Source organism: Antennarius striatus, chromosome 2 (genome assembly GCF_040054535.1).
Source record: "Antennarius striatus isolate MH-2024 chromosome 2, ASM4005453v1, whole genome shotgun sequence".
In the NCBI taxonomy this organism is placed as follows: Eukaryota; Metazoa; Chordata; class Actinopteri; order Lophiiformes; family Antennariidae; genus Antennarius; species Antennarius striatus.
This window is the reverse complement of record NC_090777.1, coordinates 29,574,325-29,599,147: the sequence shown is the minus strand read 5'-3', so window position 1 is coordinate 29,599,147 and position 24,823 is coordinate 29,574,325. Positions and strand designations below refer to the sequence as shown.

Here is a 24,823-nt window from a genome sequence, read left to right as displayed (position 1 = left end):
TCATGAATTAGCTCCTTCAGGGGCTGAGGGACCCCCGTCTGCCCAGAGGAGCATCAGAGGAGGACAGACGGGGGTGGGTGGGAGGGGGTGACACCACTGAGGGGCATTTGTGGCTAAATAAGAACTGAGTGCAGAAGAACGACACGGAGAAGAGGTGAGACCTGAGTAACACACTTGCTGTGAAACGTGACGACGTCCCAGCAGAGACCTGAGACTTTAATTTAGACGGGTTTTTATTTCTAGTCAACCAGAGGAGAATTTCATTCAAATCTTTCTGCTGTTATTTTTGTATTTTCTTAGATAGTTTTTGGTTTTCTTGAAGCGATGCTTTGCCTAAACCATGCATGAGCAAATGAGGCAGGAGAGGAGCAGGCACTGTTTGTGTGATGAAGAGGACGGTGTGACTCCCTCCTCACTCAGCTGATTACAGACGGACGGGGGCTCTGTGGAGTTCCTGCTGCCTCGCTGTGGAGTGTGCCTAATGTTCTCTCCTCTCTATTACAGTCCACAGCATACGTACGTCTGTCACACACCAACACACACACACACACACACACACACACACACACACACACACACACACACACACACACACACACACATAGAGAGAGGGAGAACATCTCCTCACCATTTCATCTCTCCAGTGCTCTCAGATTTTATACTGCTGCTTCAAATGATGCAGAATCCTCCTTGGCCCTTTTTACTGCAACGTAAAGCCAAACATGGGCGGCAACTGTAGTCAACAAGCCCGTTAATTATTGCACATTACTGCCACCTGTTACATGTGAACCTACGTTGCACTAACAGTGAAGACCCTAAATTACTGCTGGTGTTATATAAAAAAAACACTTTCTTTGAACACTGAAGGAGAATCTGAGATCAGGACAAACAGGGAATGTGTAGCTGATCACGACCGCGTCACGCGTGTCCAAACTCCATCATGAAACCAAAAACAGACAGAAAATTAAAGACACATCTATTTACATTACTTTAGTGGTAGTGTAATAAGTACAATCAAAGAAATGATATAATTTCTAGTCAATCAAAATCCTAAATCCATAGTAGAAGACAATATCTCAAATAAATTATAGGGTTTTAATTATTATTATTTATTTACTTTTTTCTAAATTACACTGGTGTTGTAAATCCATGCATTCAGGGATTCAGAGATATTTAAATGGGCTGAAGGGCTAACAGCACCTGAAATCATGAAATCACAGCCCTTAAATTTAAATCTGAATCTCTAGGAGTTGTGTTTATGATTGAATTGCTGAAAATCAATGGGAAGAATGTTTGTTTGTATTTGGAAGAAGAATATAGAAAAACACAACATAACAAAAACAAACATTCTTTTTTTTTGTTATTTAGGGGTTTATTTAAAGACCGGTCAGGGCGGGTGAGTCACCACCACTGTCAGACTCGCTGTTTCTGAGCTCCATCAGTTTGGCAGCAGGAGGGCAGGGTGGCAGGGCAGTGTGTGTGTGTGTGTGTGTGTGTGTGTGTGTGTGTGTGTGTGTGTGTGTGTGTGTGTGTGTGTGTGTGTGTGTGTGTGTGTGTGTGTGTGTGTGTGTGTGTGTGTGTGTGTGTGTGTGACAGATAAGTGATCAGGGAGGTAGAGGATGGTAGAAAGTATCAAATCCAGAGATTTCCTCTCTTTCAGTCGACAACACGCGACGTTATGTGAATTTTATCTTGAAGGGCATGAATAGAACTATTACAACACGTTTAATAAAAAGTCATGTAATAAAGACAGACTTGCTTTTATAAGTTTTTTTTGTGATTTCTCAGTTTAACTGAAATCAATTCCTGAGGAAAAAAACCCCTAAGCTCAGTTCACCAACTCTGTTAACAAAACTCCATCAGAGTTCTGATGGCAAACCAAAAAAATCAATCTCAATCTGTGGTCTTTGACCACTGGACCTGATCCCACAACCATTACCTGTGAATTATCTGTGAAGTAATGGAACGACAGAGTATGAACAGTCCAGCCCCGTGAGTCAGGAGTTCACAACCAAACGCAGTTTTTCCCCTAAATGCGCGACGTTGACCGATAATAACGTCTGTTTGGAAGCAGGAGGAAAATGATGGCAGCAAACAAAGTAGATCTACCAAAGGTCATTTCTGACAGAGCAGAGATTTATTTTTAATGGGGCATTTGAACTCCGTTTGACATGGCAGTAACAACATCACGCCCAGACAGGGGAGTATTTCACGTTAAAATAAACCAAACATGTCGTTTACTTCTGGCATCGCTTTGAGTCAACGGAGAAAACGAATCCGATCGAATTCACAGCAAAACATGTGGGAGTCGTTCCTCCAACGGTCATGTGGGAAAAAATCGTTTGTTGTCATAGCGAACAGTGAGGAAGTTGCCCACGCAACCACCAACCTCCTCAGGATCAGCAGGGTCATCAGCCGCCACCACCACTGGTGTTTGAACTCCATGAGTTCTTCATTTATGAATACCAACTAGGAGATGTTTACATCAATGATGGATAAAATAAAAACCTTTTTAAGGTTATTAAGAAATACAGGAATTATCATATTTTATTATATTATATTATATTATATTATATTATATTATATTATATTATATTATATTATATTATATTATATTATACCAATACGTACATTCATCTTGGTAAATTACATTGTGGACGTAAGCGGCTGTGGATTATAAAAATCTGACTGTTGTTGATGATGATCTTAAAAACTGGTGGAGAGTTCCCTGAAGTCTTTTCTTTTTCTTCTCCTCAAGGATTTAATTATAAAGATTAAAGTTTACCGTAAACTAATCTGGATTAAAACGATCACGTGAATCACGAGTGATGCTTAACGGTAGGTACTGGAACTATATGTATGTATTTTAATATGATTGTATGTTTTAATTCCTCTTTATGGTACAGTAACCTGATATTATAAGTTTATAACGTTTTTCTAGCGATTTTATAATTTCAATACTTGTGGCGGACAGACGTAAAATTGAGTAAAATGACAAACTTTCTTTTTATTAATCTGTATATTTTTTTAAAACCGACGTATAATCTAGAACTCGAAACGACGAAAACTGAGGTTTACCTGTATTTTCTTTTGTTTGTCATACGCTTTAACATAAATATTAACTCCAAATGACAATAAAATGTGTAAAATACATCTTTTGATTGCAGTTTTTGCTCCATTACATCTCCAGGGATTCTCCAGGGATCCCATGTCATGATGGAACTCTGATGGGGTTTATTTTTCAGAGCTGTGAGAATGACAAGAAAACATGATAGTTTGACCCTCAGACTCTTTGCAGCTTGACCTTTACATGGCAGGGCATCTTCATCCACTCCTGCGGACAATTATGTTGTGGAACCGATGACACTGTCTCTGCCTCTCTGCACTGTAAACCATAGTGGGGGTGTCGTCCCAGGAGAACACGGGCTTCTCTGAACGGGACGACGAACCCAAATTCAGACGGAACGACAAAAGAGGCCAGAAACGGCAGCTTAGCCCCCGCTGGATTTAACCTCATTAGGAAAGATAAAACTGCAGAACAATCGCTGTGACCTCATGGGTCGTCTTTCAATTCAGCAAACGTAATGAAAGCAACATTATTAGTACTGATACAGGTGCCACTCTCTGGATGCTGACAGCCAATGAAGATGTGGGCTATTGTTCTCCTGCTGTAATGACCTTTGCTGCCGTCTCCTAGGAAAAGGTCAACAGGGAGAGGCACCACCTGCTGCAGCAGGCACACATCACACATAGAAATAGAAATGTTTTTACTTTATATTTCTCAAAAGTCGAGGTAAACCATCTAGGATCTGACCGTGTGCACAGAAGCTCCCTCCAAACTGGGTTCACAAATGGAGGAAAATCCACGTTATGGAGAAGACTCTTCCACCGGATGGGTGAATCAGATCAATAGCTGATCGATCATCGTGATTATCATCTCTTGTAACTCTTCTCTAACGCGTCAGACGCCTCTGAAGATGAGCTCATGGAAGCAGACGAGCGTCCAGGAGACACTGATGTGATGCTGTGACTGGGTGGTTATGGAAACCGGCTGCGTTGAGGTTTTTTTGAAGATGAGTAACACAGATTTAATAAATTTGTCAGCAAAATAGGAGGAAATAAACGTACTGAGAGCGCAGACGAAGACTAACATCTTTCACTTCATCTCATCAAAAACAGGAGACAAACATAAGAGCTGAATTTATATATTTTTTTATCATGTATAACAGAATTCTTGACAATACAGCTGGTTTTTTGGAAGCGTTGCACAACTAGAAGCTGAATAATGCAAATCATATTCAGAATAAAACCCTTTTTCCCCTGAGATTTTAAATGGAAGTGAATGGAAACCTACTTGATCCTAAAGCTGAATCCTTCCTGTACAACCCTGGGTTTGATTTGATCTGCTGTACGTACACACACACACACACACACACACACACACACACACACACACACACACACACACCCTTCTGCTGTCACTCTCAACTAAGACCAAACCTGGGATGAATTAATCTTTTTATCCCCTTTCGTGGGTCACGGGGGTTGCTGTAAAATCTTCCACAATGCAACAATTCTGTGCTGAATCAGTCAGTCAGTCATCTTCAGATCACCACCGCTGTATCCGCCGCAGCGGGTCACGCCCTACGCCGCCTATCTCGGCAGCATAGGGCGTGAGGTGGGGGACACTCCGGGCACGACGCCAGTGCACCGTGGAGCCACACACAAAGACAGACAACCACACACACACACACTCATTCCTACGGGCAATTTGGAACGGCCACTCAACCTGACTCACATGTTTTTGGAGGGGGGAGGAAGCCGGAGAACCCGGAGAGAACCCACGCGGACACGGGGACACGGGGAGAGCATGCGAACTCCGCACAGAGCGGGACTCGAACCCGGGTCCGTCGTGTTGTGAGGCAGCGCTAACCACTGCGCCACCGTGCCGCCCATCTGCTGAGTCAGATTATTTAAATAATTGAGATTAGAATTAAAGGCGTGAAACGCCGTGACCTTCTGCTCCAGTTGAGGGGCGTCTCCTTTTCTAGATGTTTTCAGGTGAGTTTGTTTTCTCGACACCCCCAGGGGTCCGTACCCCTGATTGTTGCTGGTTTTAAAACATGACTCGAGGTATCTTCATCCCCCGTGCATGACTTAAACGAGGAGTAAATATTTTACCCGTCCCTGCCGAGGTGAGGGGGGGGGGGCAGGTTGTTATTCTGAGAACAGGTCTTAAATATCTTTCTGCTCTCCAGAGAGACAAACAGTCAGAGATCTAGAGCTGTTTGAGTGTGTGTGTGTGTGTGTGTGTGTGTGTGTGTGTGTGTGTGTGTGTGTGTGTGTGTGTGTGTGTGTGTGTGTGTGTGTGTGTGTGTGTGTGTGTGTGTGTGTTAGAAACACACGCTGGCTGCAGGCCAGAGGTGGGGTACACCCCAGATGCATCGCCAGCGACATCCATTTTGAAATGTCCAGGATAAAACTTGAATGAACTCGTCTCCAGGACACGCTGTAGATGAACTGAACTTTATTAATGAATGCATTTTGATGATATTTGGTTAATATGAATCTATTTGAAGGTGACAACTAAATTTTACTTTCTTGTCTTCATCTCTTCTTCCTCATCGTGGGTCACGGGGGTTGCTACCGGCTAATAATATATTATATGTTTTTATTCTGATTTATTGTTCAGTAACATGATATTACACGCTTTTAATGGTTTAATAGTGATTTTATGATTCCATTATTTGCGGCAGACAGATGTAAAGTGGAGTAAAACGACCGAAACTTCATTTTATTTGTTTTTTAAACCAACATATAATCGAAAACGACGTAAGCTGGGGTTTAGCTGTAGTCTGTGTGGACCATGAATGAGTTTTTGCAGATGATGCAGCTCTTTATTATTCAGACTGTGGCCTTCAGGGACTCCACACCACACAGGTGAGCATGAAGAGGTCAGAGGTCAACGACTGATGTTCTCCTTCAAGTTCAAGATGACGCCGTGTTTCCTAGATTCATGATCTTTCTGATCTTCCTCCAAACATAAATATTTCAGAATCTCATTGTGTCTCCGATAAGACATTCTTTAAAGCACAGTTGAAGTCTTTCTCTCAGAGCGGATGCAATAAATACGACATAACTGCTCCAACCTATGCAGGCAGATAGTTGGGGGTGGGGGGGGTAACGGCTTTTAAATGTTGAGGCATTTCCATTTGGTAAAAATATTCTTTTAATATTTAATACGACGTGCTGCCGCCTAGTATTATTCTAAATTGGATTAACGAAACACACACACACACACACACACACACACACACACACACACACACACACACACACACACACACACACACACACACACACACACACACACACACACACACACACACACACACACACACACACGCGGGTTGCATGTGATGCTATGTTGTGATAGTGATACAGTTTTCCTCTTCACTTCTTCACCCCCCCATCTTAAGATGCTGATTGTGTCCCCGAAGCCGTCGATCATTACGAGCGGAGGAACCCCCGACGGGGTTGTGAGGCGCTGAGGCTTGATTTGCCCTCGAATTGATCGGTTTCAACAATTTCTGAAAGAGCTCCTCTTAGACGGAGAAATCTGATTACAGTTCTGGCGTCGAGAAATTTGCGTAACAGGTTCGTGATCCATACGTCCAAATCGATTTCCACGTGCCAATGTTTTTTTCTGCTATAGATCAAATAGTTATCCTCATAAATGTGAAGTGAAACAAAAGCCAAACTGGTATAAATCATTGATTTTCAGATTTTCTGCCCTCTTCACAGACAAAACACCGTAATAGATGGTGGATTTCTCTGAGGCACTTTGATTGGAGAGAACTTATGGAACTTTTATTCCATGAAAATTGTTCCATTTCTTCTCTCCTGTGAATGAAATATTTATAACCTCCATTTCAGTCAGACGTGAGACTGAAAGATCAGCTCAATCTGCGGTGATTACAGCCGGTCCCAGACTCCACCTGACGGTGACGGAGGAGCGGGGGGACGAGGGAGGACGGAAACGGAGTTAAAGGGAGACGGAGCGCTCCGTGATGAGTGGGCTGTAGCATGTGCTAGCGCCGCGCTAATCAGGGCCTCTAGCTGGAGGAACACACACACGCCTCACAGGTTATTGGGAGATAATGGGATCCTGGGAGCAACACACACACACACACACACACACACACACACACACACACACACACACACACACACACACACACGCACGGCAGAAGATAGAGATGAAATATGGAAATTAATTATGCAAAATCTTCTTTGTGTTGGTGTTTGTGTGTTTACGCCTGTGTTTGTCTTTGGGTACGTTTGGTGACTCCTAACTGTTTTGTGTGATGATAAATGAGGAAATAAGGAACCAGTCGATATGGGAGCAAAAAAAAATAAAAAAACAAGTCGAGTTTCAAAGTAACTTTGAAGACTGATTTTGGATTCCTACGCATAAAAAAGATAAATTATGATGCTCTCTTGTATCCGGTGACACTGATGTCATCTACTTCTATTTGTGAGAAAAACTTCTGTAAAAGCATGTAGAATGCTGCACGTGTTACACTCAAATCCTGCTTTAATTGGAAGATTATTTCTCATATTCCTTACGCTGTTGGTGCCGCGCCACAGATGGTGGTTTAATGGATGTCACAGACATTTTCAGGCCCCTCTAGCAGTATTATTTTATGAAATCTGCAGTGAAAGGGGCTGCTGTAAAATCCCCCTACGTGAGCCCCAGTTTGAGTAGTTTGAGTGGCGAAGAGATCCTCCCTGATAAATTACGCATGTCTATCATCCTCTCCCTTCTCGTGATGCAAATGTAGACACCTACTAATCACTGCAAAGCAAAGATTAATATTCACCAGCAGCCATCCGACTGTCGCAGCTCTCCGACAGAGCAAATAGGGCTGGAAAAAAACATCACCTCAGGTGTCAAGTCCTCTGCAGACTGTGTGATTTATTAATTAAAATACACCGCAGCAGTTAAAATCAAATCCTCTAAATAGCTCATGTAGCAAATAAGCGTTCATGCAAAACAAACTTTTGCACCGTCATGACTCAGTGTTACACCGTCATGACTCGGTGCGTCTGAATGGACAGAGAACGAGGATCTCAAGTGGAAAGAATGAAGAGTGAGAAGTTCTGCCTGATACAGTATTAGAATGCAAGACAAACACAAGAAGATGGTCTCTGACATCTGAAGTCTGTCGGATGGGAAACACACACACACACACACACACACACACACACATACACACACACACATGCACACACACACACACACAGACACACGCGCGCACACACACACACACACACACACAGACACGCACACGCACACACACACACACACACCCTGTAAGCTGCCACTCACCCCCGCCACCCCACGATGACCTCTGTCAAGCCAGTGTCACTTTAGTGCGACAGGCTGATCTCTCCACACGTCTGTGTCCGTTTGTTTATTTATTTGTTTACTTCACTTTGTTTGCTGCTGTCCGTCTCCATCCCGTCCGTCAGCCGCTCTGCATTTCTCTCACGCCTCCGTGGTCACAGTCAGACGCCGTGTCGTTCAACTCGCCACCTTTTGATCGGCCATGAAGACGGAGAAGCTGCATTTCACCTGTGGATAAAAACCACTCTGTAGTTTCTCAAAGAGTCACTGAACTTTTTTTTTTCCTTTTCCTTCTCTGAATTAATTTTAACAATCATATTCTTTTATGTTTCTTTCATTGGAGGCACATGAAGCAGCAACGGATGAGAGGCAGTACCTGAATTCTTCACTGTCGTCTCACTGCAGTGATGTTCTAAAGATTGTTTCTGTCAAAAAAACAAAAAAACAACTCCTCAAAATAAGACAAAAAATAGTAAGAGAGGTCATCTGTGATCAACACGAGTTAAAATAAGTTGTTTTTCTATTCACTATTCAGTTGTCTCGGTAATTTAGCAATCATCATTTAGCATTCAGCAGGTCTCCTGATGCACATGATGCTCCACATGAACGTCTGTGTTGATCCAGTCTGTTGGATCAGTAATCAGGCAGCACTTCATGAGCTAATAGAATATGAAAACATATCTGTTTGTTTGTATGTTCACATAAAACCTACACATTTATGACAAACTGCTTAAATTTTGAACTCAGATTTTCCAACTTTTTTTTTTGTGTGGACATTTTCTCTTTTCCTTCCAATTTGTAGTTTCTGATTTTAAAGACACTTACAAAAGTTTAGACAAAAGAATTTACAGAGAATGTGGACAAAGGAGGAAGATTTTCTTTGTTTTTACCAGAAAAGTCCTTCATTAATACAATAAAACCTTGGGGTGGGAAGAAAGGACTACTTTCAGCCATTTTAATCAATCACACATGAAGTACTTGACAGATTTTCATTAAATTTAGTAGAAGAGTAAAAATGGAACCAAAGAATTCGGGATGAGTTAAGACGCAGGTCCTTGATTTTAATTTTCACCCACTTGAACAGAACCCTGGGGGCTGTCATTCTGACACTTCTGGGTGGAATTTAAGGATTTCATTTAATTAACAGAAACTCTGGTGGAGTGAACCTCCTGATACTGTCATCATGATCAGATCAGTTATTACAGACGGAACTATTTACAATATTATAGCTGTTATTATTGTATATGAGTCTCACTCGATTATTTTTCAGTATGTATATAAATAGCCCGACTTGATTTGAAGGAATAATAGTGCAACAGGAATGAGGCTCATTCGGTTATCATGCAGATATACCCCCCCCCCCCCAGTGGTCCTGTTAGTTAGAGTTCTTGCTGTGAATGCAGAGCAAACACAAGGTTGTGCAAAAAGAAAAGGTTTTTCCTATGTCGAAACTTCTCATCAGGGACCTGGTTTTCTGTGCCTCTTAGCAGTTTGCAGTCAGAAATCAAACATTAAATTATGTATAATTGGCTATAAATCCAACAGGTCTCCTTAACTGGGGAACAAACACCGACCCCAGCTTCAGCATCTGTTCATTTCCTTTCAGTATGAGAGCATCTCATGGTACCTGAACTGGGAAATGACCATTCAGTCCTTACAGCTACATCTGGATTGTCTTTATAGTTAACTATAACCACATCTTTTCCAAACATAGCAGATCACCCTCAACCTCAATCTCTTCTGTACAGATTTCTGATCTCTACACCATAAACCGTGTGCGGAGTGAGAGGCTTTGCAGAAACTTACTCTGAAAGTTATTAAAGAGGTTCACCATGACTTTAAAAGATATATAATTAACACCAGGGGGAGTACACAGAGTACAGATGCTAATGAGTCTTATTATATTCTCCTTTTGCACATGGTGTATACTTAACCTGTCCTTTTCATTACGTGAGGTACATAATGCTGAACAGAATACTAACGTTGAGAAATTGCCAGAAGTTTTTTTTATGAATCACAGTTGTGACAACGGAAAAAAAGAATTTTAAATCTGTTGTTGTCATTCTGCTTGAGTTCATTGTTCTACCACACCAGCGTCGAGGCACCAAATTCACAGATTCTGCATGTCTGAAAGAAATTCTCGGACGGAGCGCTGGCTTGTTAAATTAAAATCAAGCCAACACATTCTTTTGGCCAATTAATTGGTTCCTCTACACGTGTGGTTTTATGTTTGGCCTAATGGGAAGGTGGGAACCACAGATCTAAATGGGATTCCAGTACGAATCGGACACGACTTAATTGTGCCACTGTCACTTTCTGCGTTAATCTGGAGCAAAAGTGCAGAGAGAAATCACCAAGACACACAAAGCGGCCTTTGACTCACGTGTTAGATATTAATTTATCGTCGCGCTGAGGGGTGACAGATCAAAACTGGTCAGATGGGGTTAACAAGGGAAAAAAATGTCAAAGCTTAAATGAGCAAAAGGACGTTTGATTCGTTCACTAGAACATCCCAATAAACCAGAATCCTGGTGAAGTGTTTGACATGAAGCCGTGTTGAAAGCCACTAATTATAGCGTCACACGATCAGTTCAGTTCACACTCACTGCTTCTGAGGGTAATACATGATTATTCAGCAAGAGCGCTTTATATTTACATCAGTATGTAAAGTTTCATTGTTAAAGGACAAAACACAATAAATTTAAAAAAAACCAAACACATCAAGCTTGTTTTTTGTCTCCATCTGCAGTGAATTCTTTACATCTTGTGCACTAGAATAACACAACATTAGTAAATGAGAGGATGTAGTCAGTCAATATGGTAAAAGTACAAATAATTCTCAGTTCCTAACATATATCCCGGTGATGATACGATCATTTTTGATTATAAAAAGTATTTCTTTCATTAGAGAATATATTTTAAGATGTTTAGAACCCCCAAAAATGTCATCTCTGTCCAATTTATGTAGGAGAAAATTACTGGTCACCCAGAATTTTAAGTCACTTAGAGTTTACTTGACAGATTGGCTTCATTTAGCTTCATGGAGAACAGCCTATAGATCAGTGTATCATCTGCATACAAATGAACTCTTACTGAGTTTTTCCCTGTAATCTTGAGTAGAATCAACATGTGGAGGGCGATTGGTGCCGGTCCAATCACAACAACTCATGGAATTTGGTGACTTTGGCATTCGGGAGGATTAATTGTTAATCTGTTCAAACTAAGGTGAAAATAAACTGTTTTTTAAGTCAATGAAATGTTCCATTCATGTGGAGGTAGCTGACATTAAAGGTACACTTACCATAGGACTATTTAGACTTATTCTAAGCAAACAAATTTATACTTGATCCAACTATCACTTGAAATATATACAGAATTAAATTCAACTGTGGTTGTAAACACACAAACACTCAAACGGGCTAGAGATATTTCCATAATTAGTCACTGTGCCACCTTAGAACTCCCCAGCTCTGTGGGAGAGATCCATCATCTATATATTCAGCTGTGTTGCAGCGTGACTGGGAGAACTATGGAAGTGCTTTTCTGAAGATAGACCCTTTATGACTGTGGCGAAAACAGAATCTTATTGTGAGGAGTGTTATACTCAATATAGAACATTTGACTAATTTAAACAAAACAAACCCTCGTAATATGAAATTCTTTAACCTAGACATTCACAATTTAAATATGAACAAATAAATTGTGAATTGTAGGGGGGAAATGTACAGTTTCATGAATAAACTGATCCCATCCACGTTTTCTTTAGTACTCCCTGTTTTTATTCCACCACCAGGCATTTATTTGTCTTAGAAATGACAAATTAGGCATCAGCCCAGATAAGACAGGCGCTCACCTCATCCAGCTGCGCACGACTCGACTGACATCAGAGGGAACGAGGGATCCTGAAAAATGAGCCGAGCGTTGGTGTGACGACAGTGAACAGGAAGTATAAAAGCTGGGGCGGAAAGTTGTCTGTTCATACCTGACTTGGCCTTTACGGGTCACCGTCGCTGCTGAGAAAGAGGAGACCCTGAACACTTCCAGGTGAGTCCGGCGCACTTAGAAAATAACGGCTGCCTGCATCTGTAGTTTACTGGCTCGGATTCTTCACATCTGGAGGGATCAGATGTTGTTTTTTTGGACAGCTGACATTCATCTGACAACGTTTCTGTTTGTGAAACAAGTTCCGAATGCCGGTGCTGCCGGGAAGGGAAACGTTTTCCTAGTTTCCAGTGCAAACTGGGTTTCTTGATGATTGTTTGAAGAACATACAACAGATTAAACCAAGATAATCAGAAATGAAAAAAACCAAACACCCGTAACAAGTCGAAACAGGTTTTCATTTGCCGTCAACAAATGTATCCTCATCAATCTCTATTCAATAGATTGGGGCTTCATCAGCGTGATGAATTAAATGACATAATAAAAGTAGTATGGGAGTTCGGTTTGCCCTGTCGTTAATTTAATCCCTGCAATAAATTCCCTTCGACAATAATATTTCTTTTCAACAGACGACCGAATTACCATGAAGTCGACATGTCTGCTCATCTTGGCGTCTTTCTTGGTCTGCAACTTGACTGCGTGTGGAGGACAGAGCATCTCCGATGAGGAGGAACCCAACCGAATGACCATAGACGACATCATACTACAAAACGCAAAAAGTCTCCTGCTGCGGTCAATTCTGCAAAGGATGCAAGAAGACGAAAGAAACGGTGCGTAAAATAGCTTCTAGTTGGTTCCTCCTTCAGACAAACCGGGAATTTTGGATTTGATGTACAGTGTTGTCAAAAAGTTCTTCAAGGTATTTAATTTTCAGTTTTAAACTTGTCCTTCCTTTTCATTTCTCCGTGCCATGAAAATATTTGGAAAGGTCTAGTTTGCCTTTTTTTTTAAAAATAAAAAAATAATGAACAAAAATCATGACTAATATTTGTGTTTAAAGTCATTAAACCACCTGAGTCACCTTCCGATTTAAAATTAATGTACAGAATTCGGGTCATCAACCGCTCCCCAATTACGCGCAATTTACGCACGGCGTACGCACGATGTAGAACCAGGTAAAATGATTGTTATACAATCAGCCACTTGAAATAACGTGAATATTTCTGTTGTTTTACCGCAGAGGGATCTTCCTTTCAGACTGAATGGATGTCAAAGCGACAGCATCCCGGTAAGAGATACACCGACGATCTGGAGAAGCGGCAGCATCCGGGCAGGAGAGACGAAGACGGAGATGAACAGTTCTTAGATTTTCAAAAGAGACAGCACCCGGGAAAGCGGACCATGATGGAACATGTTTCTGAACCTCCCATTATGTTTCTGAGTGAACTTTCTAAACGACAGCACCCGGGTAAGCGCTACCTGGTGCTGCACAGCAAGCGCCAGCATCCAGGTAAGCGCCATCTCGAGGATGAGGACGGGGATGAGGATTGGGACGCGGGCGCGGAAGGAGACGAAGAGCCCGCCGAGTTGGAAAAGCGTCAACACCCAGGAAAACGGTTTTGGTATAACTCCAATCCGGATTTAGGCACAGACAATCCGTGTGACGCATTGAACCCTACGAGCTGCAGCAAGGCCAGTTTGTTGCTCGACTTTTTAGACAACATTAACAAGAGTCACCCCGAGGAGAAGCGGCAACACCCGGGCAAAAGGTTCGACCCCGAGGAGGATCTGGAGGAAGGAGAATAGAATGAAAGGCTGCTATGCGATTCCTGCTGTGTTGTGAACACATACGTGTTAAGTGACCAAAACCAATCATTAAAAATGAAAAAAGAATTTATTTTTGCTTTCATGCCATAGTTTTCTTTGTAAACAGTTGTTGTATTGTCGACTGAAAAACATTTGTCTGTTTCGGGAGCTTGTGCTTAACTGTCCTCCAGTAATATCGATGTAAATAAGGTTTTCATAAGAGTGCGTGCATTGATTGTAATTCTTTCAAATCCATTCCTTTATTCTCTTTACTTAAATGAACTTAATTCCAAGGATGAAAATATCAGTCCACTGGATTTTGCGACGTTGCCTCTGTGAGTCAACTCACCCTCGTTGGTACAGAGATGCGTGAAATCTGTTAAATCACTTCTATGTAGAAACCTCTCCATCAGTTTATTTGTGTTTCATTCTTTTCTACTTATGTAAAATATAACTAATACCACAGCAAGCCAAATGTGTCATTGATTATTTTCTGTACATTATGACATGTGTTACATGTTTTTGGTCTTCAAGTCGACCACCAATATTTTTGTTGGACAATAAAACGCATGAGTGGAAAATGAATGGTTTTGCTCAAGTCACTATAATAATCTATTTAAACACTATCCAGCTATTAAGCTGCTAACGTCATCAAGTCCGTTAAAGTGTATTTTATTTTCTATCTCTGCTAAACTTCATTTATCCAGTCCAAGTCTAATGTTAATGACTGTGCTGTAAGGAACAAAGCGATCGCCCTGCTTTCGCCTCATTTAGATTGATAAATGCAGTTCAATAGCCTCTCAGACATTGTCAGGAATCCTCTTCCCACTTTAATTGGGCTCATTCCATCAGAGTCTGGGGAGCAGCTGTCCACAGGACTGATCAATATGCAAATTATTCAGCAGAGGTGGAGGCTGATGGTGGGGATGCTCCACTGAAACCCAGGGGAAGAGCTTCAGGTCCAGGACAAGAAGGTGGAAATTCAGATGAACTACAGGGTGAACAACTTCAGGTGATTCACATTTAATGCATGATCTCCTTTAGATAACAAGAAATCACAACAGGCAGCAACAGAGCATAGATGTAAATCATAAAGATTATGAGTGACTTCATATGTATTTAGTATTTATGAAAGATATACAGACCTCCCAACACAATATTAGTCTTTGTGAATGATGCAAGTCCTTCGAGCTCTTGTTTATCCCAAGAGTAACTTTGACTTGACAATCCTGAATTTGAATGTCTTTGGGAGCTTGAAAAGAAAAGATCCAGGATATCACAAAAAAGGACAAATTAAATAATTTATGATAGCAGAAATATTGTGACACCTAAGATTTATGATTCAGGGGCCCACATAAAGACAGGCCTAATTATTATATTGTAATTTCCCCCTGATGGACAAACTTGAGGCTTCATAAATCACTTTTTTGGCCTCTGACATCTGTTTTCACCAACTCTGTGCATTTGGAAGCCTCTTTTTGGATTGAAAAAGTAAAAACACATGATGCACCACACAGTGCATCTTACTTACTAAAAGACCTGCAGCTACAATATGTTTATAAAACTACCCAATGAAATTTGGATACTGTATTAAAAAGACATGGAGTAAATCTTCATACTTTACACCACAGGAGCACATAAGATCCATTGTAGGATTCTTATCGTTTTAAGTCATATCATAGTAAACGATCCTGAACAAATTATCAATGAATGAATTGTCCCAAACCAGTGGACACACATTGAACCAGTGGCTCCGGTTCAGGTTTTCATTTATGTAAAACGTATATAAACCTATAAATATAAACTTATTAAATTTTCTTTAAATAATGAATGAGTCATTCAAATGAGAGAAAGTCAGTTCCCATTGAAAAAGTAAACCTATGTCAAAAATAATATAGATAAGGTAGATAGATAGATAGATAGATAGATAGATAGATAGATAGATAGATAGATAGATAGATAGATAGATAGATAGATAGATAGATAGATAGATAGATAGATAGATAGATAGATAGATAGATAGATAGATAGATAGATAGATAGATAGATAGATAGATAGATAGATAGATAGATAGATAGATAGATAGATAGATAGATAGATAGATAGATAGATAGATAGATAGATAGATAGATAGATAGATAGATAGATAGATAGATGGATAGATAGATATTAATTACGTTCGCGTTTCGTGTAGTTTGTCCCTCTTGCGTTGCCTTACAGACAGTCTACTGGTCACATGACCAGACGGGGCTGTTTCTTTTGCTGCTGGTTTGGTCAAGCTGTCAACGAAGTGTCAACGGTTTAGTTTTTAACTGATTAAGTTGTAAGTAGTGGTTCTACGTTATTTGTGTGAACTTCAAAGACATTATTGATGGATTTAAATGATTTAAAACTCCTGCGCTGGAGAAATGGTGGCTAAGAGAGAGAGCTACTGCTAGCATCCTGGAGCTAGCTGCTCTTCTCGTTCACTTCAACGGAGACAGCATTAGCCAACATTAGCCAGGTTTAAAAACATTCACAATTTCCTCTGTCGAATAGTTGGAATGACGTGTTAATTTTAATATTTTTGAAATCAGAGAAATACAGCTTAATGTTAAATTATTGTAAACTTAGTGACGTGCAAAATTTGTGTTGATTCTGTTAGCTTTGTTAGCAAAAATTTAAAAGAACATGCAGCTATAGGTGACTGGAGGGGATGTAAATATTTCACTTTAAAGCAACCACATGAAAACTAACTAAATCTTTTCTGCTGTAATGACCCCAAGATATATCCTGTCTTCAAATTGTGAGTTACATTACTTTGACTTCCTGTCTCTTTGTTTTAATCAATGAAAAGTCACTTTATCATTGGAGTAGCAGATCAGTATGTGATTACTGTGCTTGTTCCCCCTTTTTCTGTATTTTTTGGGTATGATCTTAGTATTTGAACCCATTCATGCATGTGGAATTCCATGCATTAATTCTGGTTGTTCTTCTTCATTGTCCTACTCCTCAGCTCCCCAGGATTGTGGTGATGGAGTTAATATGGGGTCGGTGTCGCTCCCTATGACACGTCGATCGCAGCAAAATCCTCCTTTCCAACAACTTAAGCGACGGCTGCCATGGCCTCCAGTTACCCATCTCCCTTTGAGGGCACGGGGGAAGTGAAGGAGGGCTTTATCTGCCCGCTGTGCCTGAAGGACCTTCAGTCATTCTACCAGCTACAAGGTCACTATGAAGAGGAGCACTCTAGCGACGACAGCCATGTTAAAGGACAGCTCAAAAGTGAGATCATTTGTTTTTATTGATCGCTCAAGAGTGTGTGACTTCTTTACGAGCTGCTTAACAAGCAAAAGTTGGTGAAATATTAGCCAGGATTAATTCATTCTTTTTCTGATGTATCAGCAGATTTCTATGTAGCTGTTCACAAAAAAAGTGGATGTTCTTGTTTGTTATACGTACACAAATGATAGATAACTCCCCTGTGTTTGCATATTATCCTGTCTGCATCTTCCATTAATTTTATGTTTCCTGTGTTTACAGATTTGGTTCAAAAGGCAAAGAAAGCAAAGGACAAGCTGTTGAAAAGGAATGGAGACGACAGACTAGAAACAGGCAGTTATGAGTCCTTCTATGGTGGAGTGGACCACTACATGTGGGACCCTCAGGAACTGGGTGAGAGGGGAAAACATCTCTAACCCTTTTTTAACATCAAAATAGATACGTAATTATTATGACTGACAGTCTGATGTAGAGTCACCGGACCCCCTGCTGATCTCTCATGTTTGTGGTTCTCTCCTGTTCTTTGTAGGAACATCCAGAAGTCACCTGGACTTCTTTAAGAAGCACAGAGCAGCCAGGATAGATCATTATGTCATTGAGGTGAACAAGCTCATCATAAGACTGGAAAAGGTATGCTAACAGTAGCCTCTCACAGCTAAGTCATGCTATTATTTTACGCCTCATTGTTTGAGATGTTACCCTGCATAATCTTTGCAGTGTCAATTTATTTACCTTGAAATTTGTTGTTTCAGTTGACATCATTTGACAGGACCAGTTCAGATGCTGCTACAATCAGAGGTTTGTCCATATATATTCATTATAAGCCCGTTTCTGCTAAGTGTTTTCAAATTTGATCTAATACTCTAAATGAAATAGCATTCATCCCCTTTTTTTAGCCATTGAAAAGTCAGTGGTGTCGTGGGTGAATGACTCGGACGTTCCGTTCTGTCCTGATTGTGGAAACAAGTTCAACATGCGGAACAGGCGCCACCACTGCCGTCTGTGTGGGTCCATCATGTGCAGGAGGTGCATGGAGTTTGTCCTCCTGCCCACGGCTCGTAAGTCTGAAAAAAACTCCTTGTAAACCAGAGAAAACCACGTGGCATCTTATGTTTTAGTAACCTATTTTCTTCTATCCACAGAAAAGCTGATCAGTGGCACACGAGAGGCCCTGTGTTTCCCCGGAAGCCCTGCTAAGTCCCAGTCCCCCCCAGCAGGAAGTGGCGGCACCGGGATGGGTTCTAGGAGAGGAAGCATAAGCAGTCTGAGCAGCGTGACCTCCATGCTGGAAGAAAAGGATGACGAGAAGATCCGCTGCTGCCAGCACTGTCTGGACACGCTGCTGAAGAGGCAGCAGAAGTTAGAGGAGAAGGATCACGTTCCAGATATCGTGAAACTTTATGAGGTAAAATAAAAAAGTTACTTTCAGGTTTCAGTATCCATCTCTTTTTTCTGTTCTCAGCTGCAGGTTGGTCAGTTGTTCTTCTATCTGCTGACGCTGTGTTGACTTTACACTCTTTTAGAGGTTCCTGTTGTTTATTTGTTCAAATGTGTTCCTGCTAGAGGCTAAGGATGTGCATGGAGAAGGTGGATGAAAAGGCTCCAGAATACATCAAAATGGCTGAGTCTCTCAAGTAAGGCCCCCCCAAACCGTTGTTTGAAAAGCTCTTGTGATGAGCTGAGATCTTTAATCTGTGGCTGTTTGCTTTGGCAGTGCTGGAGAAACCACTTATAATCTTGACACGGCTGCAGGACTCAGATTGGAAGTACAGAAATACTACGAGTTAATAGACGCACTGAGGTAGATATCAACTCTAAATGAACAAAAAACCTCATTTTTGTCTTCAAAAAAACGAATTGGGTTGTGTGTTCTGTTCTTAGTAAGAGGATTCTAACACTGGGAGTAAAAGATGATCCTCCACCACGTCCCAAATCCCTCCAGCTTCAAAAGATGATCCGATACTCAGCCACGCTGTTCGTCCAGGTGTGACATACCTTCACACACAGGAACACGGTGAGACAGAGGGGCAATAAAAATATTTACCTCCATCTCTATACCTCCTGTTTCAGGAGAAGCTGCTGGGTCTCATGTCTTTACCCACTGCAGAGAAATATGAAGAGCTGAAAGAACAGAGGAAACAAGAACAAGAGAAGAAACTGCAGCAGGAGCGACTGGTGAGATGTTTGTGCTTCTCTGTTGTCACGAACTAAACAAGCTGCTAAAAGCCTGTCGTTCATATACCCCCCCCCCAACAGGCAGTCAAAGAGACGCTGAAGAGGAGGCAGGAGTCTGAGAGGAGCCGCCCGCCGGTCAGCACCAACGGCGAGCTGCCCCCAGCCTCCAGAGCTCCAGGCATGACCAAAGCCGGGGGGTGGCTGCCGTCCGCAGGCTCCGCCAACGCCCGCAGCGAACTGGACGACCCCCTCCTGCAGCAGATCGAAAACATCCAGTCGTTCCTCCGGCAGGCGCGGGAGGCCGACAGGAAGGACGAGGTGCTGATGCTGGAGGAGAACCTGCGTCAGCTTCAGGACGAGTACGACCAGCAGCAGACCAGTCTGGCCATAGCGCTCTCCCAGAAGCTGGCTGAGGGGGGGGCCTTTATCGTGGGAACCCCTGAGTGGGAGGAGGGGGAGCGTTGGGGCCCGGCTGTGGAGGCCGTCCATCCCCCAGCCACCTGGGAGACGGCGGGAGGCGTCGGCGCAGCTCAGGGAACCGATGAAGAAGAGGAGCTGACCCCCAAAGCCGACAGAAATTCGTTCCCTGCTCTCACAAACCAGGAGGAGTCACCCCCCAGGCTGAGAAGCTTAGGGGGGCACGTGACCCCACCTGGTGGCGAACTGCAGAACAGCCCCTCCCTCAACCCCTTTGATGAGGAGTCCACTCCCGTTGAGGACGATCCGTCCAACCCGTTTTTAGAGGACATCAGACGGGAGCACGACAAGAAAACCAACGGGAAGAAAGAGTACAACCCGTTCGACGAAGAGGAAGACGCCGAAGATCACAAACAGACTGAGGAAATACCCAGAAACCCCTTCGATGAGGAAGAGGAAGAGGAAGAGGAGGAGGGTGATGGAGATGCGGGTAACCCTTTCCTAGAGGCTTCTGGGAGTTCTCCAGGAGCCTCCACCAACCCGTTTGATGGCGATGAGGATGAGGAGGAGGTTTTGCGCGATCTGGACCTGATCGAGGAGGAGCTGCTGCTGCAGCAGATCGACAACATCAGGGCCTACATTTTCGACGCCAAGTTCAGCGGCCGTCTGGACGAGGTGGAGCTCCTGTCAGCGAACCTCCGAGAGCTTCAGCACACCCTCCAGGAGCAGAAGAAAAAGGAATGACACCGTCCCCTCTACACCCCCCCCCCCCACGATGACCCACTGCTTCCTCCAACGTGTCCACGTGACACGACTTGAGCTCTGCTGCGCCACATAAAACGATTATATCAGTCCCAAAGTTGAATGTTTGAACGTTCAGGCTTTTTCTAAACCACTCGACGGCACAGGGTAGCGGAGGGCCGGCGCCCGGCCCAGCGTGCACACGTTTTAAACACTGCAAGTAAAAAGGCAAAACCATATTTTGCTGAGGGAGAAGAACTGAGAGCCACAGGGTAATTTATGCACATCTTAATGTCTGTGGTCGGCAGTTAAATCAGTTTTATTTTTGCCAAATTAAGATAACCATCTAATCAATGATAATCATCTAATAATCATCTGAGGCTTGATGGACAGGTGTCCCCCCCCAAGAATAAAACTCAATCATGTGTAGTGGTTCTCCATTTAATCTGTTACTCACATTGTGTTGATTTTAACACAGTTTTAACTTAAACCTGGGATGAGTTCTAAATGCTTGCCGTTAGATAAACTAATACCAAAGAAGCCCATACAGGTTTCGTTCAAGCAAATTCCGAAAGTCATTATAGAAATTAACCATAATATTAAATAATATTAATCATGATCGATCATTGAGGGGAAAAAATGCCAACCTTTAGTCCGTATCCTTGTGTTTAAAGTAAAACTTTCACTGAATAGAAAGGCACACTAATCAAACTGGACCAGTTCATGTTTGTAACTAACAGGAGGAAAATATTGAAAACTTTATTTGTATTATTATTAATCACACTCACATTCTGAATTAATATTAATCATGATAAATTTTTATGTTACCACTGAATTCAAATGAATCTGAACACCTTTCCTTTGTGAGTCATCTGTCGTAGTGCATGAATGATTTCATTTAAGCGTTTTCAGCTTTACATGTCATCAGCCGCGGCACAGCTGCATTTTAGACCTTATTTTAAAAACAAATCCTCAGTCCCTGTGAGCGAAAAGAACAAACGTTTTCTACGCCCTGCTGATGGACCCGTGAGAGTTGTGATCTAAATGTTTACGGCCTTGTGTCACGAGGTTTGTTCGTATTTTTGTATTTGACGCTGGCTGAGCACTGAGTGGCCAAACGTGTCTTCCTGACATCTCTGGAGACGTAACTACTGTTCCTTTGTGTCGATAAAGATGTGAATGCAAAGCATGTTATCCCTTCACGTGTCATATGGAAAACTCCGATTACATTCAGACTCGTCACTCAGCAACTAAAGCAACAGAATTCACTGGAATTCCATTGTGTACATGTTCATCTGTATATGAGATCAAAACAACGCTATGGTGACAGTAACGTTCTAATTTTATTTTTATTAGGTCGACACTACATGAATACCAGCAAGTATTATATCTCAGTGCTGCTAACTCTCACCTGTATTTGACATTGTGCTTTCTTGTCAGAATTTCCATATTTCTCTTTGCAGACGTGTTTTTTTGCCACTGCTTCCGAGATGTCCAGATTAATCACAACGTGACATTAGGGTTTTCTGACAGTGAATAACTTTGAGCTTCTTTGTTTGAACGGCTGACATGGAAAACACGCACTTAAAAGTTGCATTTGTTATTGCCTTTAAAAAAATTCAAGCTCACCAATTAAAATTGTCTGTAAAATATGTCAAATTTGTGGTTTTGATATTCATGATGTAGCACAAAATGTTAACAGCACAGATACAAATGAACTTTTATTTAAACATTGCAATGTTGACACTGTGATCATTTCCAAACAGCAGGTGCAAAGTCATCCAGACTCCCTCAGAGTGCTGGGGGGGGGGTCCCTGTTGGTGATGGGCCAGAAGATTCGGTCCAGCCGCTGACGAGCTCACAGTTCAGTCAGACCCGTCAATGTACTCACAACAAAATACGCAGCATCTCAGTCCATCTGAGAAGTCATTCAAGTCCAACACTAAAGCGCCGTTCTCCCGTCCACCGGATCGGTTAGCTCTCCTCCGCTTGTTCAGCTGCCAGCTTGTTTCGATATTTGCCCGTCATCTCCTTGGGAAGGGGGATATTGCCCGGACACGGGACCTGCCCCTCCACTTCACACATACACAACCGCAGGCAGTGTTTCTTATGCCCGAAGTTGGCAGGGTTGGAGGCCTTCAGCTTGGCTCGAACTTCCGCCTGTAAAACGGCTCTGTGGACAAAAGACGGCAAATTTTTAACGTTTAGTATTTGTATCTTAGAGGGATTTAGTCTTAAATACTGAAAACAAAGTTGTGTGAAGTCAGGAAAACATGCGTGTGAGTCATCCATTACGGCCACAATCCATTCAGATGAGGCTTAATGAGTCACCTTAACGCATCAGTCATAGGTAATGTTACTAGAGGCCACAAACACTGATGTGAAGAGGGTCTGCTGTGGTCCAGACGCCTAAACGCTTTAGTTTACAATTTAGTCATTTTAATTCTATGGACAAATAATGGGGTCAGGAACAAAGCCTTATGATTTATCCAAATACATTTACAAATATTTACAGAAAATGACCCCATCAGGATTATATGAATGCTATCTGTGATTAATGAATCGTGTATTATCAATATACACCATTAGCTGATTTATAATGTTAAAGCACTTCATTTGAGGTTCTGATATGGAAAACACAAATGAAAATAAACTTAGATGATGTCTTTCTCTGTTTTCAGAAGCTGTTAGTGAGATGTTATGAGACATTGTCACATGAACTCTAAACCCAAAATCACAAAACCAATCCTGTCCTGTGTCATAACACCTGATCCACGTTTAACGTTCAGTTGTCTTACTCTGATTTGCCCAAAATCTTCTTCACATGTTCTGTGATTTGGGTATGGTCCTTTCCTTCCACGTCCACCAGAACTTTCTCCCCATCAGCTGCAGGTAAACAGAAGATTTAGACGATATAAAATAATGACATTAATACTATGTATAAAAATTAATATACACCAACAGCACAAAGATACACACCCAGATAAAACATCAAGAACGGTGATGGTGTTATGTTTTTGAACATCATAATTTGGACCCACGGGTTCTTGTACTGTATCTGAGGAATGTTGAAGAACACAAACTTTCTGAAAAACAAAAAGAACACATCACTTTTTCTGAATCCAATGCAATAATAGTCTTTCTTTAACTAGTAATATTGTAAGATTTTAAAAACTGTCAACCACACTTCAGGTTTTCAAAATTCTTCTGGATCCTAAATGGAAAGAGCCATGGCTCTAATTTATTATGTCCACATCACATATCTGATCTTTGAACACGGGGATAAAACAGGAACTGGTATTTAATTACTAGGAAAATGTAAAAGCATGTGGAAGATATAAAATTAATCTTGAACAAAATTAAATGATTCATTCATTTGAAAATAGGCAGATTGACATTTGAGACAATATGCAAAAAATCTAATGGACAGTCTTTGAAAAACTGATTATTTATGACACAAATTATATAATTAACTGATTGCAGCCTCCATGAATTACTCTCAAATCAAAACATTGAAAATTAATGCGAAATCGTTTAGAGCATTTTTGTTTAAAGATCAAATATCTTTCTAATATCGAACTATTTCAGAACAACTCAATGTTTGTTAGACATTATTCAGACATGAAATCGTTAGAATGATTCGTGATCACCAGGGGAACCGTAACGCTAACTGTGTAGCTAAGTTTTAGCTAGCGGTGAAGCTAACTGTAGCTAGCGGTGTAGCTAGCTGCTAGCTCTGACCTTGCTCCTTCGCTCAGCTCCCCTCGCGTGTTATAATTCACCGTCATGATCTTTACTTTCGGTTTGAAGATGATTTCGCCCTTCTGGAGGTAACCCAGAGTCCTCCGGATCGGAAAGCTTCCCTTCATTGGCATTTTGAAGCCCTTTTTTACACCATTCGATAAGGATAAGCACCAAAAGCTGCAGACGCTCAAGATGAAGCGCCTTGAAATGCCGTCACAAGTACGTCACAACCAAGCGACTAAAAACCAATTTAAAAAACGAATGTACCGTCCATATGCATGCGATTTTGATTTTGGTCAAATATGTTCAAAGAGTTAAAAAGTCAGATTTTGTGTTATGCTAAAATGTTTGGGATTTTATTTTGGAAAAAAGGGATGTTATGGAGA

The 24,823-nt window shown here is 41.7% G+C and overlaps 3 protein-coding genes across 3 annotated transcripts; 2 read left to right on the top strand and 1 right to left on the bottom strand.

The window, feature by feature from the left end:
* The first annotated feature begins 12,373 nt into the window (after nucleotides 1–12,373).
* Nucleotides 12,374–14,563, top strand: trh (thyrotropin-releasing hormone). The gene is made up of 3 exons (XM_068342558.1): nucleotides 12,374–12,454; nucleotides 12,922–13,122; nucleotides 13,533–14,563. The coding sequence occupies exons 2-3, from the start codon at nucleotides 12,936–12,938 to the stop codon at nucleotides 14,096–14,098; spliced, it is 753 nt and encodes a 250-aa protein (XP_068198659.1). The 5' UTR covers nucleotides 12,374–12,454; nucleotides 12,922–12,935; the 3' UTR covers nucleotides 14,099–14,563.
* A 1,766-nt stretch (nucleotides 14,564–16,329) lies between these two features.
* Nucleotides 16,330–22,345, top strand: LOC137612610 (rabenosyn-5). The gene is made up of 12 exons (XM_068341228.1): nucleotides 16,330–16,422; nucleotides 17,095–17,363; nucleotides 17,622–17,753; nucleotides 17,890–17,990; nucleotides 18,113–18,158; nucleotides 18,257–18,418; nucleotides 18,503–18,765; nucleotides 18,924–18,994; nucleotides 19,075–19,161; nucleotides 19,242–19,344; nucleotides 19,431–19,535; nucleotides 19,617–22,345. The coding sequence occupies exons 2-12, from the start codon at nucleotides 17,201–17,203 to the stop codon at nucleotides 20,694–20,696; spliced, it is 2,313 nt and encodes a 770-aa protein (XP_068197329.1). The 5' UTR covers nucleotides 16,330–16,422; nucleotides 17,095–17,200; the 3' UTR covers nucleotides 20,697–22,345.
* mrps25 (mitochondrial ribosomal protein S25) lies at nucleotides 21,493–24,634 on the bottom strand. Its single transcript, XM_068341241.1, has 4 exons — nucleotides 24,435–24,634; nucleotides 23,673–23,779; nucleotides 23,492–23,579; nucleotides 21,493–22,866 (listed from the first exon to the last, which is right to left on the bottom strand). Exons 1-4 carry the CDS (start codon nucleotides 24,566–24,568, stop codon nucleotides 22,668–22,670), a joined length of 528 nt encoding a protein of 175 aa, XP_068197342.1. The 5' UTR covers nucleotides 24,569–24,634; the 3' UTR covers nucleotides 21,493–22,667.
* Between the last annotated feature and the right edge of the window lie 189 nt (nucleotides 24,635–24,823).